The following is a 19521-nucleotide window of genomic DNA, read 5'->3' as shown; positions in this document are numbered from 1 at the left end:
TCCGATCACAAAATAAAGACTCAGATGAAATGAACAATAATAGAGCAAGTACAAATCCAGCAGGATCATTTAAACCATTAACAAATAAAAGTGCATGCAAAATACATATAAAATTAATCAAAGTTAAAATAAAATGATTATAAAATATAAACAGAAGGTGATTGAACAGTGGAAGATATATGGAAACTAAAGTGCTGAAGTGCAATGGAATACAAAGAAGTGTCATCAGTATTATTCACTAAAATAAGTACATTTAACAGATCAATGCTGATACAAAATAAATGAAAAAGTAGAAAAATTATTGTAATAAAAAATATATTAAGTATTACATTACATTGAGGTTAGTTGACACAAGGTGAGGTTTTTATACTAGAGTAGAATCGTCCCAATTGGGGTAGACCTTGTCGCGATGGCATGGCTTTTACACTTTTGTGTTCATGTAACGCCCCTGAAGCCATCAGGAGCTACAGGGAACTGCATCCTAGCCAGGATGCAGGGCCTACCCCCAGGGACCCAGAAGACCAGTGCTGGTAACAGCAACACATTCAATCTAATCCCTGTTTTTCCCCATTCCCAAAGACTGGTGAAAAGATAGGGTTGGACCCAATGGATGGCCATCTAGGGGTGGAACCGATCCAGTCTACTAGACAACAACCAGGGGGGAGGGGTTCAGACAGTCAGTGGGAGTCAGTAAGTTGAAGTGAGAGGAGATGGATGTATCCGCACTGACAGGAGAGTGTGATGGTGACCTCAGGGGCCAGGCGTGTGGTTGCCGGTGGAGTACTCCCAGAACCATAGCACCAGTGGGGGGATCATCCAGGACCTCACTGACTGTAAAGTTCGGGACACAGTAGCAATGGGAAAACCGGGGTACAGGACCAGAGAAACCGACCCCTCAGGGTTCAAGCTACCTGTTATACGGACTCAGACTAAAAGACAACCAGGAGGGGACCCTCAGATGCTCCAAGCCACGGGAACCCACCAACCTGAGACAGCTGCAGGGGAAAAATGTCACCAGGTCATCACACCGGCACTGGAACTAAGGGGACCAGTGGTGAGGACCAGCCTTCAACGGGTTGCCACCTTTTGCAACACCGTGAGTAAAAGAAACCAGTTGCACTGCAATCCCTTGTGTACCTTCTTTCCACACCCAACAACATCATCTATCCCCTGGGGCCTGGCCCTACTTGCGAAGGGCCCAACATCCAGGCTGCCACAAACACCAGCCCCAGTAGTGAGAACTGTGCAGCAGCAGATCCACTAAAATAGCTGCAACCCGCAAGTGGCGTCATGATAAAAACTTTTATTACAATACCCCTGTAAATAACCCCTTATTAAAGCGACCCCCAGGGTCAAGGAACCGGGCAATGGTACCCAGTGAACTGTCCCAACGTAACCAGGCCCGGGACCGAGTACCCCATACCCCTGGGGCAAGTCATTCACTAGGTACCCTATATTATTTATATGTACTACTACAGGGGTGGGCAATTTATTTTCTCGAGATGCCTCAGGAGAGACCATTATAACTAAGTACTCCAATGAATTGCAAAAGTAAGTTTATTAGAAACGGTAGCATTGCCATTTCTAGTAACCCTATCTTTGCAATTCCTTGGAGTGTATTTATCTACTTACTGTAGGGTACATGCTCATTTTCTTTCCTTCTTAGGTTAATTTTTTCCATATATACAATATTATGCAAAATACCCATGATATATACACTAACCTCTTCTAGTCGCCATCTGTTTATAAGCCTTAAATAAGCACCCGGTCTTCCGGTAAACCTTCAATGATAAAAAGATTATATGATTATCTGAAACAAACTGGAACATTAGTTTAGAGATAACGCTATAAAAATACATCTATAAAATGAGTTAGTCTCCTTTATTTTGAAGAATGGTTGAACCCCAGAGTTAAACCTGGCAAAAGTGCAGGATTTCCATAACAGTGAATGGCCTTGCAGCCTGTAATGGCTTATATGGATGTCTGCCATAGCTAAACTGCATCTAAACAAGAAATCTAATGAATAAAAAATAAAATGAGCAGGCTAGAAATAGATTTTTTTGCTTGAATTTTAATGCTGTGTAACGTGGCGGTAACTGTAGGTGAGGTAGTCATCTGCTGCACCCCGGCACGTTACATAAAAGTAGGGGTCCTGCCTGGGTGTGGGTACTTGAGCTAGGGAGGCAATACGTTTTTGCAGGCCGCATGTTGCTATTGACTCTGGCTGGTTGGGACCAGATGTTGTAAAAGTCAGGGTGGGAGACCACCAGTTATTGAAAAACAATCTTTTCCTAAGTAGCCATCTGGTGACAACTAAGTACAGTAGATAGAGGGAACACAACTTCTCAGACATTTTTTCTTCAACACAGAGCATCCCTGCACATAGTCTGTTTACTTCTTGAGCTTCACTGGTTCCTGCCTCCATTAGTGTCACTACGTTCGTGAAAGTACTCTTCTTCATCCGTGGTTCCATGTCCTATCTTTCCTCTTAAAGGAACTGGGTTGCCAATATAACCAAACTTAGCTTCTAGCTTGCTGATGATTAGGGACCTCCTGCCTGGGGTACTCTCTTTGTCCCACCTCTCTGCACCATCCTGGTCTTTTACCTTTTGAGTTGTAAACTGATCGGCCATACTGCTAGATGTTCTGTCCCAGGACAGTTGTCCAGTCGTTCATTCTGTGTTTTATTCAACTCTCCTCTGAAGCACATTCTGTATCTCGGTCAGCTCTTTTTTTCTCTCTCCTCAGGATCTCGCTATCCTTTATCTTGGTCTCTGCTCACTCTAGGGACACCCAGATCAATCAGCTCAGCACTCTAGTCAGACCTTAGCGCCGTCACTTTTGAATGCTGGTCCCCATCTGCCCTTCTAACATGAAACCATCACTATTCCCTCACTCGAGCACCTCTCACTCTGGGCTAGCCCCAAATTTTAACTGTCTCCTACCCTACTGTCAAGCAAAATACACTTTAACATTATGGCATTAAGACATGACACAGTTCACATCACACATTACAATAACATTTGTGTCTTCAAGGGGGAAGATGGGCAATATATCCATCTCCTTACAGCTACACATAGACAGAAACAGTCTTTAAGGACAGCCAATGCCCAGGCAGAAGAAAAAACATAAGTGCAGGTTGCGTGAAAAAAGTACTAGCCCAAAAATCATTTCCCATCACAACAAGGTGGAACTGGAATTAAACAGGAAATATAATATTTGCTAGAAAGGAGATTTTAAAAATTAAGCTCTTAACATCACATCTTGATTTATTTGCTTTATACCATTCATGTATTACATCTTATACTATATATTGCATTCATATGTAGCATTCTGCTGTTTTTCACATTAGCATTCCTGTAATACAAGCTTATAGTGAGGGCTCATGGACAATAATGCGCACATGAGAATGATCTACTGTGCTAAAGTGTTAGATACTGTGTTATGGGCATAGCATTCTACAATTTATAGACGACTGAGAATTTTCTAAAAATTGTTTCTACATAGGCTAGGCTGTTTTATTATGCAGTTCTAAACCTACCACTAACCATGTGGCACATGCCCTCCTTACAGATCTATATTGGAATACTCACTTAAACATTTTTGGGATCATGTTTATTTTGGCAAATTTAATAATGAGTGATCCCCCAAACTATAAAATATTCCCTACTTCTTCAAGATCAATTCAAAAGCAAAATGCACATACCTCCCAAGAAAGAATGCTATGTAAAAGGTCGAGCTGTTCAGATTGACAAACTGAAAAAGAAACATTTTCAAAGTGAAGCTGTTCTCCCACTCTGATTCAGTACGTGGCTGTTCTGTGGGTAGAAACATGCACAACTGTAGATAATCTGACACAATCTTCTAGTCCGTAAAATATTTGACAAACATTACCTACTACTATTTTATTGGAGGTTTTTGTATATTAGTTAAAGAGTTTGTCTGGGACTTTAACATTGATAGCCAATCCTTAGTAGGTCATCAATGTCTGATCGGTGGGGTGTGACATCTGGCACCCCCGCCGATCACCTGTACCGCACATCTCTGTCAATGGAATAGGGGCCGCAGCTAGGTATTGCACATCTGCCCCTATTAATTAAAATAGGGGGCGGATATGTAGTACTCAGCGGTGGCCACTATACAGTTGAAGGAGGTGTGCTGTGCAGGTGATTGGCGGGGGTGCCAGATGTCACACCCTCACCGATCAGACATTGATGACCTATCCTAAGTTGACAGAGCTGTGCCATGCAAATCCACAACTAAGCACTTTTGGCTGCCGCAGGGAACAGCTGATAAGCGGGGGTGCCAGGTGTAGCAATTCCATCAATCAGACATTGATGACCTATCCAAGGATAAGTCATTAATGTTAAAGACCCGTACAACCCCTTTAAATATATTTAACTATTATAGGAAAGCTCTAGGGAGTTTTTTAGTTGTATTAAAGTGTTAGCCTACCATATCATTAAAATAGGCTATCATAAGAGACTCGGGGGGTAAGCAACATGTCCTCTTTGTTACGCTATCATAAGAATAGGCTATCATAAGAGAGTTGGGGGCAATCAAGGTGTCCTCTTTGTTAGCACATCATTAGAATAGGCTATCATAAGAGAGTTGGGAGCAACCAACATGTCCTCTTTGTTAGCCTATCACTAGAACAGTCTATCATATAAAGGCCCAGTCACACACAACGACTTACCAGCGATCCCGAAAACGATGTGACCTGATAGGGATTGCTAGTAAGTCGCTGGGAGGTCGCTGGTGAGATGTCACACAGTCAGACCTTACCAACGATGCAGGAACAATACAGGTTGCAGTAGCGACCTGTATAATGATGTCTGCAGTCACTGTGACCCTGTCACACAGTGTCAAACACAGCGATGGGTCCTGCCCAGCAAGACATCGCCTTTGAAGAAAATGGCCTGGACCATTCTGCAACGACTAGAGATCTCACAGCAGGGGCCTGATCGCTGGTAGATGTCACACATAACGGGATCGCTAACGGGATCGCTACTGTGTCACAGAAACCGTGACTCAGCAGCGATCACGCTAGCAATCACGTTATGTGTGACGGTACCTTAAGAGTTGGGGGCAACCACCTGGTTCTCGTCGGGGGGGGCAAGCAACATGTCCTCTTTGTTAGACTATCATTAGAACAGTCTATCATAAGAGACTTGGGGGCAATCACTGTGTCCTCATTGTTAGCCTATCATTAGAATAGGCTATCATAAGAGAGTTGGGGGCAACCAACATGTCCTCATTGTTAACCTATCATTACAATAGGCTATCATAAGAGAGTCGAGGGGCTACCACCGTGTCCTCTTTGTTAGCCTATAATTAGAATAGACTATTATAAGAGTGTTGGGGGGCAAGCAACGTGTCCTCTTTGTTAACTTATCATCCTCTTTATTGTTTACTAGGCACATCTCTGTACTTTCAATTATGGCTGTTCCTGGTATTGCATCGAGCACCTGTGCTTGGCTTTAATGGTCAATTTATGCTGATAGACTGATTTTAAATGAATGAGACTAGTGGACAATACTAACTCCAAATACTAGTAAAACTACAAAGCTCTGCTGTACATAGCAGTGAAAACCTGAAGAAAATAGCAGTGCAAATGGCAAAAATTCAGCACCTAATACAGGTGATCGATGAAAAACAACTAAACAAAACAGAAAACCTATAGAAATTTCAATTTAACTGTCACAATATAAAAGTAGTTAATGACTATAGTCTTTACTATAAAAACTAAAACATACAAACTAGCAAAAGCATAAACTAAACTGTGTATACAATTCCATTCCACAATTTTTAAAGCTGACTATTTCTGGTCCCTAGTGAACAGTTATCAATAAAATATAGTATTATTATTAGTAAAAATCATTGATTTTGAAAAGTTACTAAATTTTACTTGAAAAATGTGGTTTTTGAAGGCTTTAAAGAGGGGAGAAATGCTTCTTTCTCGCAATACTACAATAACATAGCACTGAACCGTCATCATGATCAATAACAACAGTTCCTTACTAACTGTATAATCGCTCTACACTACACAGGAGCCAGCCTGACATTTGCGATAATGGACATTGTCACCTCACAACAAGGTAATAATATTTATCTCTTGTCAAAGTTCACATTGTTTTCTTGTCCTTTATATTTTCGGGTCTTCAAGTGACTAGCACAGTTGTTACATGAACAAATGTCACAAATAATTTATTCTTACCAAGGTTAGTGAGAAAAAGTGCAACTTTTTCATACAACTGCAAAACAGAACAAATAAAGTTTAATATCACATACTGACAATCTTTTGCTGTCATTCACCTAGATAATAAAGGGTTATTCCTAAAATCACAATGTGCTCTTAATTAAAAAGAGATCTATACTGCAGGATGGGGCTCAATATAAACAGAAGAAAAGGTTTAGAGCACTAATTCCAGCATGAGATAAGAACCCCAATTTATTACAAAAAAAATAAAAATGCATGGTACAGAATGTTGAGAAGCACATACAGTATGTACTGTTATGTATTTCAAACCCCAGTTCTTGGGTTCATAATCATAACTTATAACTTATGACCAAATGATTCTACTGCATAGTTTGGTGAACTGTCTCCTTTTTGTATCTGCAGGATGGGGTTGTATACAGAGGGCGAAAGGAGGATATACTGCAGGATGGTGTTCTGTATAAAGGGGTTGAAAGGAGAGATATATGGCAGGATGCGGCTGCATATAGAGGGTCCGAAATGAGAGAGATATACTACAAGATGGGGCTGTACATAGTGGGCTGAAAGGTGACATATACTGCAGGAGGGGCTGAGATTAACTGATGCATATGACTGAGGATTATCGTCTGTCATGTGTATCAGTAGAGCAGAATTTGCGGTTTCACAAGAAATGCAGCTTTGTACTGCCATTGTGCAGGAGAGTTGAGTTCTGCTATAAACCAGTTACCATTATTAAATCCAAAAAAACTGTTAAGGCTGCTTTACACCAGACAATCTATCGTGCGATAGATCGTCGGGGTCACGGTTTTTGTGACACACATCCGGCATCGTGTGACACCTCCTAGCGACACAGTATCGCTCACAAATCGTGAGTTGTGTACTGGTCGCTAGGTTCCATAATATCGTTTAATTTAGTTGTTCATCGTTTCCGTGGTAGCACACGCCGCTCCGTGTGACACCCCGGGAACGATGAACGGCAGCTCACCTGCGTCACGCGGCCGCCGCCGGCTATGTGAAGGAAGGAGGTGGGTGGGATGTTTACGTCCCGCTCATCTCCGCCCCTCCGCTTCCATTGGCCGGCGGCCGTGTGATGTCGCTGTGACGCCAAACGTCCCTCCCACTCGAGGAAGTGGACGTTCGCTGCCCACAGCGTGGTCGCACGAGAGGTAAGTATGTGTGACGGGGGTTACCGACTTTGTGCGACACGGGCAGCGATTTCCCCGTGACGCAAAAAGGACGGTGGCGGGTACGATCGATTGTGAAATTGCACAATCGGTCGTACCGTGTAAAGCAGCCTTTACTCTCCGCATTGAAAAATCTTTCATTTCAGTTCAAAGAGATAAATATATTAAAATATTTTTAAAAATGTACAGAATGAGAGTGAAAATTTAGGGCATAGGATGGTCAAGGTAAAAAAAAATTAATCAAACAAAATTATATACATATACAGTATATGGGTATATAAAAATTTCCTAAATTTGTCAATAAGCAATATCACATATACTTATATGAAAACTGTGTAACACTAGTCAAATGACACAATAGAAATTGTTAAACACAGAAATATATGTGCATATAGAGACTGGGTATGGACAAATGACTGATAGGAAGGAAACTAATAATCACAAAATGGTAATGAGATGCTTGATTATGGAGACACACCACATAAAATGAATCATAATGAGATCGATTATCTGGGTATATACTCGTACATTGTGGAAAATAGGTAAATGGTGCGCTGCAAAAGGAAATAATAAATGTGCTCTGGTTGCCTTATCACAAGATGCAAATGCAAAATGATGAGGCATTGTGGAACAGAGCAAAGGGAAAATAAAGATATAAATAAATAAATGTTATCCACAGCATAAACATTTGGGAGGTCATTACTATGCGACATGTGTCCCAAAAGGCCAAAACCCCCCTTACGCATGTTTCATGACCTTTTTTCAAGGCCATGAAACAAGCGTCTTTTGTCCAGCCTAAAACTGAGAGCTTATCTTCTAAGTCTTTTGGGTACTAACAGAGCACAGCAAGAAAAATCTTGATTGCATTATGCACACAGCGTCTTATAGAAACTGCCATACCTGCATAATTTTTTAAGCAGATGATACCTCAGGAAACAGCTGACTGATTGTCTTGAAGTGACGTTTCTGATTTTTTTTTGATGTCTTTGTTTTATATTCTATATCTATAAAATAGTGGTAGCTTTCAAGTGTAGGTGTTATGGTATGGCTAGCTGATAGGCATATATATCCATCTATTAGTCTATCAAAAGTCAGGGTCCACCGTGCAGTGATGTGATTGCTGCTGCTGGTAGATGAATGACTGAACTGCAACTAGGCAAATTGCTACTAAAACTGAGGATCGCCTGAGTTACACTACCCACAGGGAGGAAAGTAATGGTAGGACCGTGAACTATGTTACACCACAGAGAGGTCAGAGATATTTCTATAGAATTGGCGCACTCTGTTACAGCACAGAGGGGTATGAGATATAGCTATAGTAATGGAAACTGTGTTAAAGCACAGAGAGCCAAGGCCTGAGATCTCATGTTACAAGTCACACGAAAGCTCTAATATAGCCTCTGCCAAGCACTGTATTTCACAGTCGGATTATGACTTGTTAACTCTGTTACTTCACAGAAGTTAATATATATATATATATATATATATATATATATATATACTGCATTTATGTATGTATGTATATAACCACCGATGACCCCAGTACTAGCGTAGCCCAGAAGCGCTGCCTATCGGGCAACTGACCCTAATCCGGTCTGATGTGACCGCGACGCCTCGCCCTACACCTAGCTTCTAACCCTGTATCAGTCCCAGAGGACTTCCACGCCTGGCCCTGTACTAATCTGGTAAGTGCTTGCTGCACCCCATATGAAGACGACTGAACACAGCCATGTGGGTGCCCAAGGCTTATATAACCTAAGGACGGCCCACAAAATGGAGATCCCCATGACCCGCCCAAGACATAACCAATGAGCGATCTTCCATGTGACCACACATCACTCATGACATCACTGTGGCCAATGGGATCGCGCCACATCATCTGTGATGTCACCACGGCCAATGGAATCACGCCACGTCATCTGTGATGTCACCAGGCCAATGGGATCACACCATGTCATCTGTGATGTCACCACGGACAATGGGATTGTGCCACGTCACCTGGACACCGGATGCACTAAGTGACTGAGCATGCTCAGAAGCCTGAACCCTGACTTATGCGGGCCTCAAGCACAAGCAATCGTACCCGCCCCCGTCGTTTGTGCGTCACGGGCAATTAGTTGCTAGTGGCGCACAAAGTCATTAAACCGCCGTCACACGTACTTACCTGCTGAGTGACGTCGCTGTGGGCGGCAAACATCCACTTCCTGAAGGGGGTGGGACGTTTGGCGTCACAGCAATGTCACACAGCGGCCAGCCAATAGAAGCGGAGGGGCGGAGATGAGCGGGACGTAAACATCCCGCCCACCTCCTTCCTTCTGCATAGCCGGCGGGAGCTGCGGGACGCAGGTGAGCTGTGTTCATCGTTCCCGGGGTGTCACACGGAGCAATGTGTGCTGCCCCGGGTATGATGAACAACCGGCGCAAAGAAAAATAAATGACTTTTTAAAAATAAGCGACGTGTCAACGATACACGATTTGCGAATGTTCTGCATCTCTTGTAGGTGTCACACGGGATGACGTCGTAAACGATGCCGGATGTGCGTCATAAAAACCGTGATCCTGACGACATATCGCACGATAGATCGTCTTGTGTGATGCCCGCATTAGTCTCAGAATTGAGATTATCAGGCTGAGCATGCTCAGAAGGCACAACACAGGCCTTAAGATGAAAAGGCCTAGATGTTCGGGTCAGTACCTGAGACTCAAGGAAGCTAACCAAACGAGGCCGACCATACGGGGAAATCGTCCCAGGAGGCATCCGAGAAGATGCTTGGTTTATGACAGTAGGCCGCCATAAGAATGATCAAGTCACTCTTTTTAGCTGCTTTCCAGCTATTGAAGCCTTAAGCAGTCAAAAGAAGTGACACGAAGGATGGAATATATGCATAGCCATTTAATTTCCCCTAACTGTGTATATGTTCATTTTTTAATTATTTTTGATGTTTTTTAGTGCTTCTCTGGCGTGTTCCAGGTAAGAAAATGGCGTTATTTGCAAATACCCTTTCATGTAGTTTTCAATGTTTACGTTAATTATGGAACTTACTGCAAAACACCCTGGACTCTTTGACTTCCTCAAAGTCTTTGAGTCACCTTGGTCTTACATGTGCATGCGTTTTAAAAAAACAAAAAAAAAGGAATAGTATACTTTTCATCAAACGTTAAGGCCACGTCACACTAAGCAACATCGCTAGCAACATCGCTGCTAAGGAACAACTTTTGTGACGTAACAGCGATGTTGCTAGCGATGTTGCTGTGTGTGACATCCAGCAACAACCCGGCCCCTGCTGTGAGGTCGTTGGTTGTTGCTGAATGTCCTGGACCATTTTTTAGTTGTTGCTCTCCCGCTGTGAAGCACACATCGCTGTGTGTGACAGCGACAGAGCAACAACTGAATGTGCAGGCAGCAGGGAGCCGGCTTCTGCGGACGCTGGTAACCATGGTAAACATCAGGTAACCAAGAAGCCCTTCCCTTGGTTACCCGATATTTACCTTCGTTACCAGCGTCCGCCGCTCTCAGCTGTCAGTGCCGGCTCCCTGCTCTCTGCACATGTAGCCACAGTACACATCGGGTAATTAACCCGATGTATACTGTGGCTAGGAGTGCAGGGAACAGGGAGCCGGCACTGGCAGTGTGAGAGCGGCGGATGCTGGTAACGAAGGTAAATATCGGGTAACCAAGGTAAGGGCTTCTTGGTTACCCGATGTTTACCGTGGTTACCAGCGTCCGCAGAAGCCGGCTCCTGCTGCCTGCACACGTAGCAGAGTACACATCGGGTAATTAACCCGATGTGTACTGTGGCTAGGTGTGCAGGGAGCGAGCGCTAAGCGGTGTGCGCTGGTAACCAAGGTAAATATCGGGTTGGTTACCCGATATTTACCTTAGTTACCAAGCGCAGCATCGCTTCCACGCGGCGCTGCTGGCTGGGGGCTGGTCACTGGTTGCTGGTGAGATCTGCCTGTTTGACAGCTCACCAGCAACCCGTGTAGTGATGCTCCAGCAATCCCTGCCAGGTCAGGTTGCTGGTGGGATCGCTGGGGCGTCGCTTAGTGTGACATCTCACCAGCGACCTAGCTACTTACCAGCGATCCCTATCAGGTTGTATCGTTGTTGGAATCGCTACGGGTAAGTTCACACAGTGCGTTTTTCGCGGCGTTTTTGCGCAGTTTTCGGGTGCGTTTTTGCTCAGATAACTGCATGACTTTGCTTCCCCAGCAAAGTCTATGAGTTTTCATTTTTACTGTCTGCACACAGCGTTTTTTTTCAGCTGCGTTTTTGTGGTGCCACAAAAACGCAGCATGTCAATTATTCCCGCATTTTTCACTGCGCTTTTCATCCATTGAGTGCAATGGGATGTTGCAAAACGCAATGAGAAACGCAAATAGGTGCGTTTTGGTGCGTTTTAGTGCGTTTCTAAGACCAAAAACGCAGCTATAAACGCAGGAGGTGGGTAGTAAAGTGACATGTACAGGAAGAGGATTCCTTCTGTCAGTAAATACAGAAGCGCGAATCCTCCCGGTACCGTCACCGCTGCGTCCACCTCCTGTCCTGTGCATGTATGCTGCCGTGCGGCGCCATGTCTGGGCGGGAGGTGGAGGCAGCTGCGAAATCAAAAGTGAACAGTAGAAAAGAAAAAAAGTTATACTCACCTGTCTGCCGACTCCCGGTGCCATGCCCGCTCCCATCTCCCCCTGATACCGCCGCTCCGGGTGTGTGCAGTCTCCCCGGGTACGTGTGCCTGCAGGATGCAGGACCTGGCGATGGATCACCTGATGCAGTCACCTGACGCGTCACCTGATCGTAAGTCTCGGGCTGACGCCAGCGCCCGGCCGGTTTAACCTATCAGCGGATGCGTCAGGAGACTTCATCCCTGATTACCGGCAGCTGCTGCAGCGATCGGACGGGATCAGACTCCGCTGCAGGAGCTGCCGGTAATCAGCACATAAGTGAGTATTATTTTTTTTTATTTTTTTTGCACTGATGCATCATCTGATTGTATAAATGGCTTTTATACAATCAGCTGATGTGTGATGTGATTCAGGCACTTAATCCTGACACATTATCTGATCGCTTTGCCTTCCAGCAAACCGATCAGATGATATTGGATCCGGATTGGACGGCGCGGGACTCTGCCCCAGGATTACTGCGGAGGGGGGGTTCTTTCCAATTCCAATCCCCAGCTGCCTAGTTGTACCCGGCTGGACACAAACATTAGGCGAAGCTCACGTCATTTTTTTTTTAAATTATTTCATGAAATTCATGAAATAATTAAAAAAAGGGCTTCTCTATATTTTTGGTTCCCAGCCGGGTACAAATAGGCAGCTGGGGGTTGGGGGCAGCCCGTACCTGCCTGCTGTACCTGGCTAGCATACAAAAATATGGCGAAGCACACGTCATTTTTTTTGTTTGGGGGGGCAAAGAAATCCTGCATACAGTCCTGGAAGGAGGATGCTGATCCTTGTAGTTCGACAGCTGCTGTCTGCTCTCCTGCATACACTATTGGATGGAGGATGCTGAGCCTTGTAGTTCTGCAGCTGCTGTCTGCTCTCCTGCATACACTATTGGATGGAGGATGCTGAGCCTTGTAGTTCTGCAGCTGCTGTCTGCTCTCCTGCATACACTATTGGATGGAGTATGCTGAGCCTTGTAGTTCTGCAGCTGTCTGCTCTCCTGCATACACTAGTGGAGAATGAAGAACATATTGAAGAAGGAAATGACATCAGACCTTATTTTTTTGTTCACTGATAAAAAACGCATAAAGACGCAGTGAGCAAAAACGCATCAAAACGCAGCACAAAAACGCACCAAATCGCGGCAAAATGCACACGTTTTTTGCCGTTTTTTTTTGACGCGGGTGCATTTTTGTGCGTTTTTTGCCGCAAAAAGCGCACAAAAACGCAGCGTCAAAAAAACGCAGTGTGTGAACCTAGCCGTAAATTGTTTAATGTGACTGGGCCTTTAATCTAGACAGTGCTGATATCTGCTGGCATGAAGGGATTAAGGGATTAAACTGCATTACTTTGGTTTGTCTCCACATAGCAGTGTTAAGGTGGCTTTACACACTGCAACATCGCAAACGACATCGCTGTAACGTCACCGGTTTTGTGACGTTATAGCGACCTCCCCAGCGACATTGCAGTGTGTGAAACACATCAGCGACCTGGCCCCTGCTGTGAAGTTGTGATCGCTACAAATTGTTCAGGACCATTCTTTGGTCCTTTGTTTCTCGCTGTGCAGCAAAGTTTTAGTGTGTAAAGGGGACTTTACAGCGACTTCGTTAGCGACTTCCCTTTGAAAAAGCTGCTTTACAACGTCCCCAATGACTAGCGAGGTCGTTCTGCAGGTCCGGATCGCTGTTGCGTCGTTGGCCAGGTTTGCCTGTTTGACAGCTCACTCGAGACTTTGTAGCGATCCCGGCCAGGTTGGGATCGCTGGTGGGATCGCTAGAAAGTTTCAGTGTGTAAAGGGGCCTTTACATTGTCTTGCCACAATACAGGCAAATCAAGAGTTCACCAAGTGCAGTCCCAGAGATCACAACTCGAAAAGCTCTGCTTAGATCTAGATCAAGTGGTACTTTCAGAAACGTTTATACTATGCTTGCCTTTATTCATTGCATTGAAATGTGTCATAATTATTTCTATTAACAATTTTAAACAATGGCATTTATGTATTTTATTGTAACTGATACCAGAATATTGGCGTATACATAAGGTATAATAGCATCTAAAAGCTTAAACAATATAATACAGAGACCTAGTAGAAGGGATGTAGGGATGTGCGTGACAGTGTGGGTGGAATGATGTATGGAGAAGACGCAGTGGAGCAGGAAGGAATGCGTGGGATGCAGTTCAGTCAGTACAAGGCACACTGACGTCCTCAAAGAGGACCTCATATTTGCTAAAAATAAGAGTAAATACTGTATAACAACTCCTGAGCTCTCTAGATTTTGTCTCTTTCTCCATTTTGTTCTGTGTCACTCCATTTCAGAGATATTCACATTTGTTGCTTTTGGAGCGCAGTATGTGAAATCTCTGCTTGTAGCTCAACTGGGTGATTCTTTAGAGTTCTTTTTTTTGGAAGCTTTCACACCTCCCTCCCAGATTCTGCAACTCACAGCTCGGCAGCTGTTCTATGATTGACAGCATCTGGGAAGGGTAAAAGTGCTTGCCACCCCAAGAAAACTGGGATGAAATGCCTTGTTTGCCTTGTTGAACTACAAGCAAATACTTCACATAATGAGGTCCAAAAGCAACAAATGTGAATAGCAGTGAAATGGCGCAAAACAAACAGCAGTATCATGGAAGCTCAGGCATTTTTTTACAAAGTATTAAACTCAATTTTTTGGAGCAATTGACATCCCCTCTTTATATGGCCAATGTGGATTCAGCAAACTTTGCATACAGTTAGGTCCATAAATATTTGAACAGTGACACACATTTTTCCATTTTTACCTGTTTACCAAAATATATTCAATATGCAGTTATGTAATAGATATGCATTTTTTAAGTGCATATTCTCAGCTTTAATTTGAGGGTATTCACATCTTATTTGGGGTAAGGGTTAAGGCATTTCAGCTCAATAACATATAGTTGCATCTTCCCAAAAGTAATTGGACAATTATCTAAAAAAAGCTCTATAATGGGATGCATAGACTATTCCCTGATTACTCTATCCTCAATTAAGCAGTTAAATGGTCTGGAGCTGATTCCAGGTGTAACATTTGTATTTAGAAGCTGTTGTTGTGAACCCACAACATACAGTTAAAGGAGCTCTCAATGGAAGAAAAACAGACCAACATTAGGCTACAAAAAAAAAAATCCATCAGAGAGAAAGCAGCAATGTTAGGGTTGGCCAAATCAAGATTATGGTATATACTAGGGAAAAAATGAGCACACTGGAGAGCTTGGGAACTCAAAGAGGCCTGGATGTGGATGGAAGATAATAATGGTGGTTGATCAAAGAATCCTTTCCTTAGTGAAGGAAAAACTACTTCACAACATCCACCCAAGTGAAGAACACTCTCCAGGAAGTGTTTCAGTATCTAAGTCTACCACAAAGAGACGACTTCATGAGAGCAAATACAAAGGGTTCACCACAAGGTGCAAACCATTAATCATCTTTAAAAATAGAAAGGCCAGATTAGACTTTGTCAAAAAGCATCTAAAGAAGCCAGCCCAGTTCTGGAAAAGCATTCTATGGACAGATGAAACAAAGATTAACCTGTACTAAAATGATGGATAGAAGAAAGTATGCAGAAGGCTTGGAGCGGCACATGATCCAAAGCACACCACATCCACTGTAAACTATGGTGGAGGCAGTTTGATGGCAGGGCATACATGGCTTCCAATGCCACTGGGTCACTAGGGTTTATTGATGATATGACTGAAGACAGAAGCAGCCGGATGAATTCTGAAGTGTACAGGGCTATACTTTGTGCTCATATATCATGAAATGCAACAAGGTTGATTGCATGGCGATTCACCGTACAGATGGACAATGACCCAAAATGTACTGCGAAAGCAACTCAAGAGTTTTTTAAGGCATAGAAGTAAAATATTTTCCAATGGCCAAGTCAATCACGAAATCGGAACCCCAGCGAGCATGCATTTCACATGCTTAGGACAAAAGTTATGGCAGAAAGACCCACAAACAAGCAACACCTGAAGCCAGCTGCAGTAAAGGCCTGGCAAAGCAATGCAAAGGAGGAGATCCTTTGTTTAGTGATGTCCATGGCTTCCAGACGTCAGGCAGTCACTGCTTGTAAAAGATTCTCTACAAAGAGTTAAAATGGACATTTTATTTATGGTAAAGTAAATTTGTCCAATTACTTTTGAGCGTCTGAAATGAGGAGTCTTTGCAGAAAAATGGTTGTAATTCCTAAACGTTTCATGGAATATTTTTTAACCCCTTTAATTAAACCTGAAATTGTCTGCAATTCAATTACATCTCAGTTGTTTCATTTTAAATAAAACATAGAAGCATGCAGGGGCCAAATCACAAAGATACAGTCACTGTCCAAATATTTCTGGACCAAACTGAACATCAATAGTACTAGCAAATATAAGAAACATTGTAATACATTTTCTCAGTAAAATCTGCTTTTTTCTCCACTTATGAGCCAGCTCACTGAGGTGTCAGGTTACACAACCAATAAAAGGAAGAGGAAGGAGGAGGGAGGAGCACTCAGCACAGAAAGATACAAGGCAGTCACTTTAGAGCTGGATTCACAGCCAAACAGCTCAGTACTGCTGTATAATCTCCTCCATGCTGTTGTTGTTCCTTTTCTGCTTGACATAGAAAAGAAGAGCAGGAATCCATTTTTTTTCTTTGTGCTGTGTATAGAAGACATTATAGCAGCTAGTCTCCACTTACTTAGAGGCATCTGAAAATTAGAGCTAGCAAATGGAAGAAGTAGAACTGCATTATTTAATCAAATCCTGATATTTCCAAATTATAGTGTGATGAAATTGTTTTGTGACATGCTCACATTTTAGAAAGGAACAAGGAAAACATGAAATAGTAAAAATCTCGTCTTACCACATTCAGAAGCATTATGATACAGAAGTTGATGCACACTGCAGTCCCTGTGGTAGCAACCTGAGAATTATTCCTGATTAAGGCCCATTTAAAGGCAGCAAATGTACTGACAGTCACAACACGATATATAACAATGCCGAAAACAGCAGCAATTACCACACATATCTAAAAAGAGAAAGAAGATAAGCTTGCATCAGAAATAGAATTATGCTTTCAATACTGGCACTATTAAATGGGAATACTACTTCTCACCAGACAGAAAAAAACTTTTCCCAGTAGTCCCATGAGGCATAATAAGAGCCATCAAAAGCCATTTGCCTATAATGCAGATTCCTATCATATAGTGATATATCTGCCAAACTAAATGACCATGACACTGCTCGGAAGTGAAAAATATTATCAGAACTTAAAGGAGATTTCCTCTAACTACATTTATCACTTGGGTCTTAATGGGGTACTTCGGAGAGATAAAATAATGTTGTACTGTCCCTGCAATCCTACACTATAAAGCTGAGATAATTAGTACACTTCTATTATCTTTAAAACACTTATAATTCAGTTATATAGTAGCTGCTCCTCACCCCTCACCCCTCCTGTCTGGGAAGTTATGTCTCACATCATTGTGCAGCTCCCTGCTTTATCAGTCTCCTGATACTTCCGCAGTTTGAGAAGAGCGGGTGTGACATCCCAGAATCTCTGGCCTGTATCAGTCTCCTGATACTTCCACAGTCTGAGAACAGCGGGCGTGACATCCCAGAAGCTCTGTGCTGTATCAATCTCCTGATACTTCCACAGTCTGAGAAGAGTGGGGATGACATCCCAGAAGCTCTGGGCTGTATCAGTCTCCTGATACTTCCGCAGTCTGAGAAGAGCGGGTGTGACATCCCAGAAGCTCTGGCCTGTATCAGTCTCCTGATACTTCCACAGTCTGAGAACAGCGGGTGTGACATCCCAGAAGCTTTGTGCTGTATCAATCTCCTGATACTTCCACAGTCTGAGAAGATTGGGGATGACATCCCAGAAGCTCTGGCCTGTATCAGTCTCCTGATACTTCCACAGTCTGAGAACAGCGGGCGGGACATCCCAGAAGCTCTGTGCTGTATCAATCTCCTGATACTTCCACAGTCTGAGAAGTGTGGGGATGACATCCCAGAAGCTCTGTGCTGTATCAGTCTCCTGATACTTCCACAGTCTAAGAGGAGTCGGCATGACATCCCAGAAGCTCCGTGCTGTATTAGTCTCCCGATACTTCTACAGTCTGAGAAGAGCAGGCGTGACATCCCAGAAGCTCCATGCTCTATCAATCTCCTGATATGTCTACAGTCTGAGAAGAGGGGGCTTGAGGTCTCAGAAGCTCTGTGCTGTATTAGTCTCCTGATGCTTCCGCAGTTATCCTGGAAGCAGATATCAGAAGACTGATACTCATAGCAAAGAGCTTCTGGGACCTCATACCTACTGTTCTTTCACTGCAAAAGCAGCTATTATTGGGTAATTAAGTAATTGGGTAATAAATTAATGATCACCTAGTATGTAACCAATTGGTCTCCCACTGATCTCCAGACTATTGCTAATTTAACATATGAGACTTTGGGTCCCACTTCTTGCCCATGGAATGGATAACAGAACCCAAACAGCACTGGTAATGTTAAGTACCTTAAAAAACAGGAGAGGGGAAGTAGAGCCTATATACAAAGTTTAGGTCATTAATCAAAGAATTATATCAATATATAAATAAGCAGTGTATAAGGAAGGTCATATTTTAATTAAAGTTTTGTTTGAAATGGCCAAAAAACATAGAAAACGTACAACTATAACGTAAACTGAAGTCAAGGATATTAAAAAATGTTGAAAAACTAATACAAGTAGAAGAACCTCAGTTCATAATAAATAGTATTTAGGCTAGGGTTACATGGTGACTTTAAGTTCATCTTAAATGCTGATAAAACCACTGCATTACTGAGAATAACACATAATTTCGTTGTTTGCTACCACCACTTGTTGCCATATTCAAGCAAACAAAAATTCGTATCCAAAGACTGAAAACTAAAAGCACAAATACAGAGTAATTATTGATTATAGCAGGATTAGGCAATTAACCCTTTTATACGAGAGCCAAATTTTTGCCATCTTGACCCGGGCCAATTTTTTCAATTCTGACCTGTGACACTTTATGAGGTAATAACTCAGGAACGCGTCAATGGATCCCAGTGCTTCGGAGACTGTTTTTTCATGAATAATTGTACTTCATGTTAGTAATAAATTTAGAACAATATTTTTTTGCGTTTATTTGGTATGAAATCAGAACTTTGGCTAAAATTTTGCAATTTTCTAACTTTGAATTTTTATGTCCTTAAACCAAAGAGTTTTATCACAGAAAATGGTTAATAAATAACATTTACCACATTTCTACTTTACAGCAGCAACATTTTTGAAATATAATTATTTTTTGTCAAGAAGTTTAAAAGTTTATCAACAATTTCTCATTTTTCCAAGTTGTTATTGACTTTTAGGATTGCTTCTTCGAATAGGTGGCACTAGAGTTCAAGTACTCTTCCTCTCTGAAGAGGCAATTTGCATATTCAGTT

The 19521-nt window shown here is 42.7% G+C and overlaps 1 protein-coding gene across 3 annotated transcripts in view; it reads right to left on the bottom strand.

The window, feature by feature from the left end:
• The window catches only part of ANO4 (anoctamin 4), a 481162-nt gene that overhangs the window by 22575 nt on the left and 439066 nt on the right, over positions 1 to 19521 (bottom strand). For all 3 annotated transcript variants that reach the window (XM_075344688.1, XM_075344690.1, XM_075344689.1), the window contains 4 exons: positions 16937 to 17101; positions 6218 to 6254; positions 3707 to 3818; positions 1724 to 1781 (listed from right to left, as the gene is read on the bottom strand). In XM_075344688.1, the coding sequence (XP_075200803.1) occupies positions 1724 to 1781; positions 3707 to 3818; positions 6218 to 6254; positions 16937 to 17101 (372 nt within the window). The remainder of the gene's footprint in view (positions 1 to 1723; positions 1782 to 3706; positions 3819 to 6217; positions 6255 to 16936; positions 17102 to 19521) is intronic.

This window comes from Anomaloglossus baeobatrachus, chromosome 4, assembly GCF_048569485.1.
Source record: "Anomaloglossus baeobatrachus isolate aAnoBae1 chromosome 4, aAnoBae1.hap1, whole genome shotgun sequence".
Lineage (NCBI taxonomy): Eukaryota > Metazoa > Chordata > Amphibia > Anura > Aromobatidae > Anomaloglossus > Anomaloglossus baeobatrachus.
This window is presented reverse-complemented; position numbering and strand designations above follow the sequence as displayed.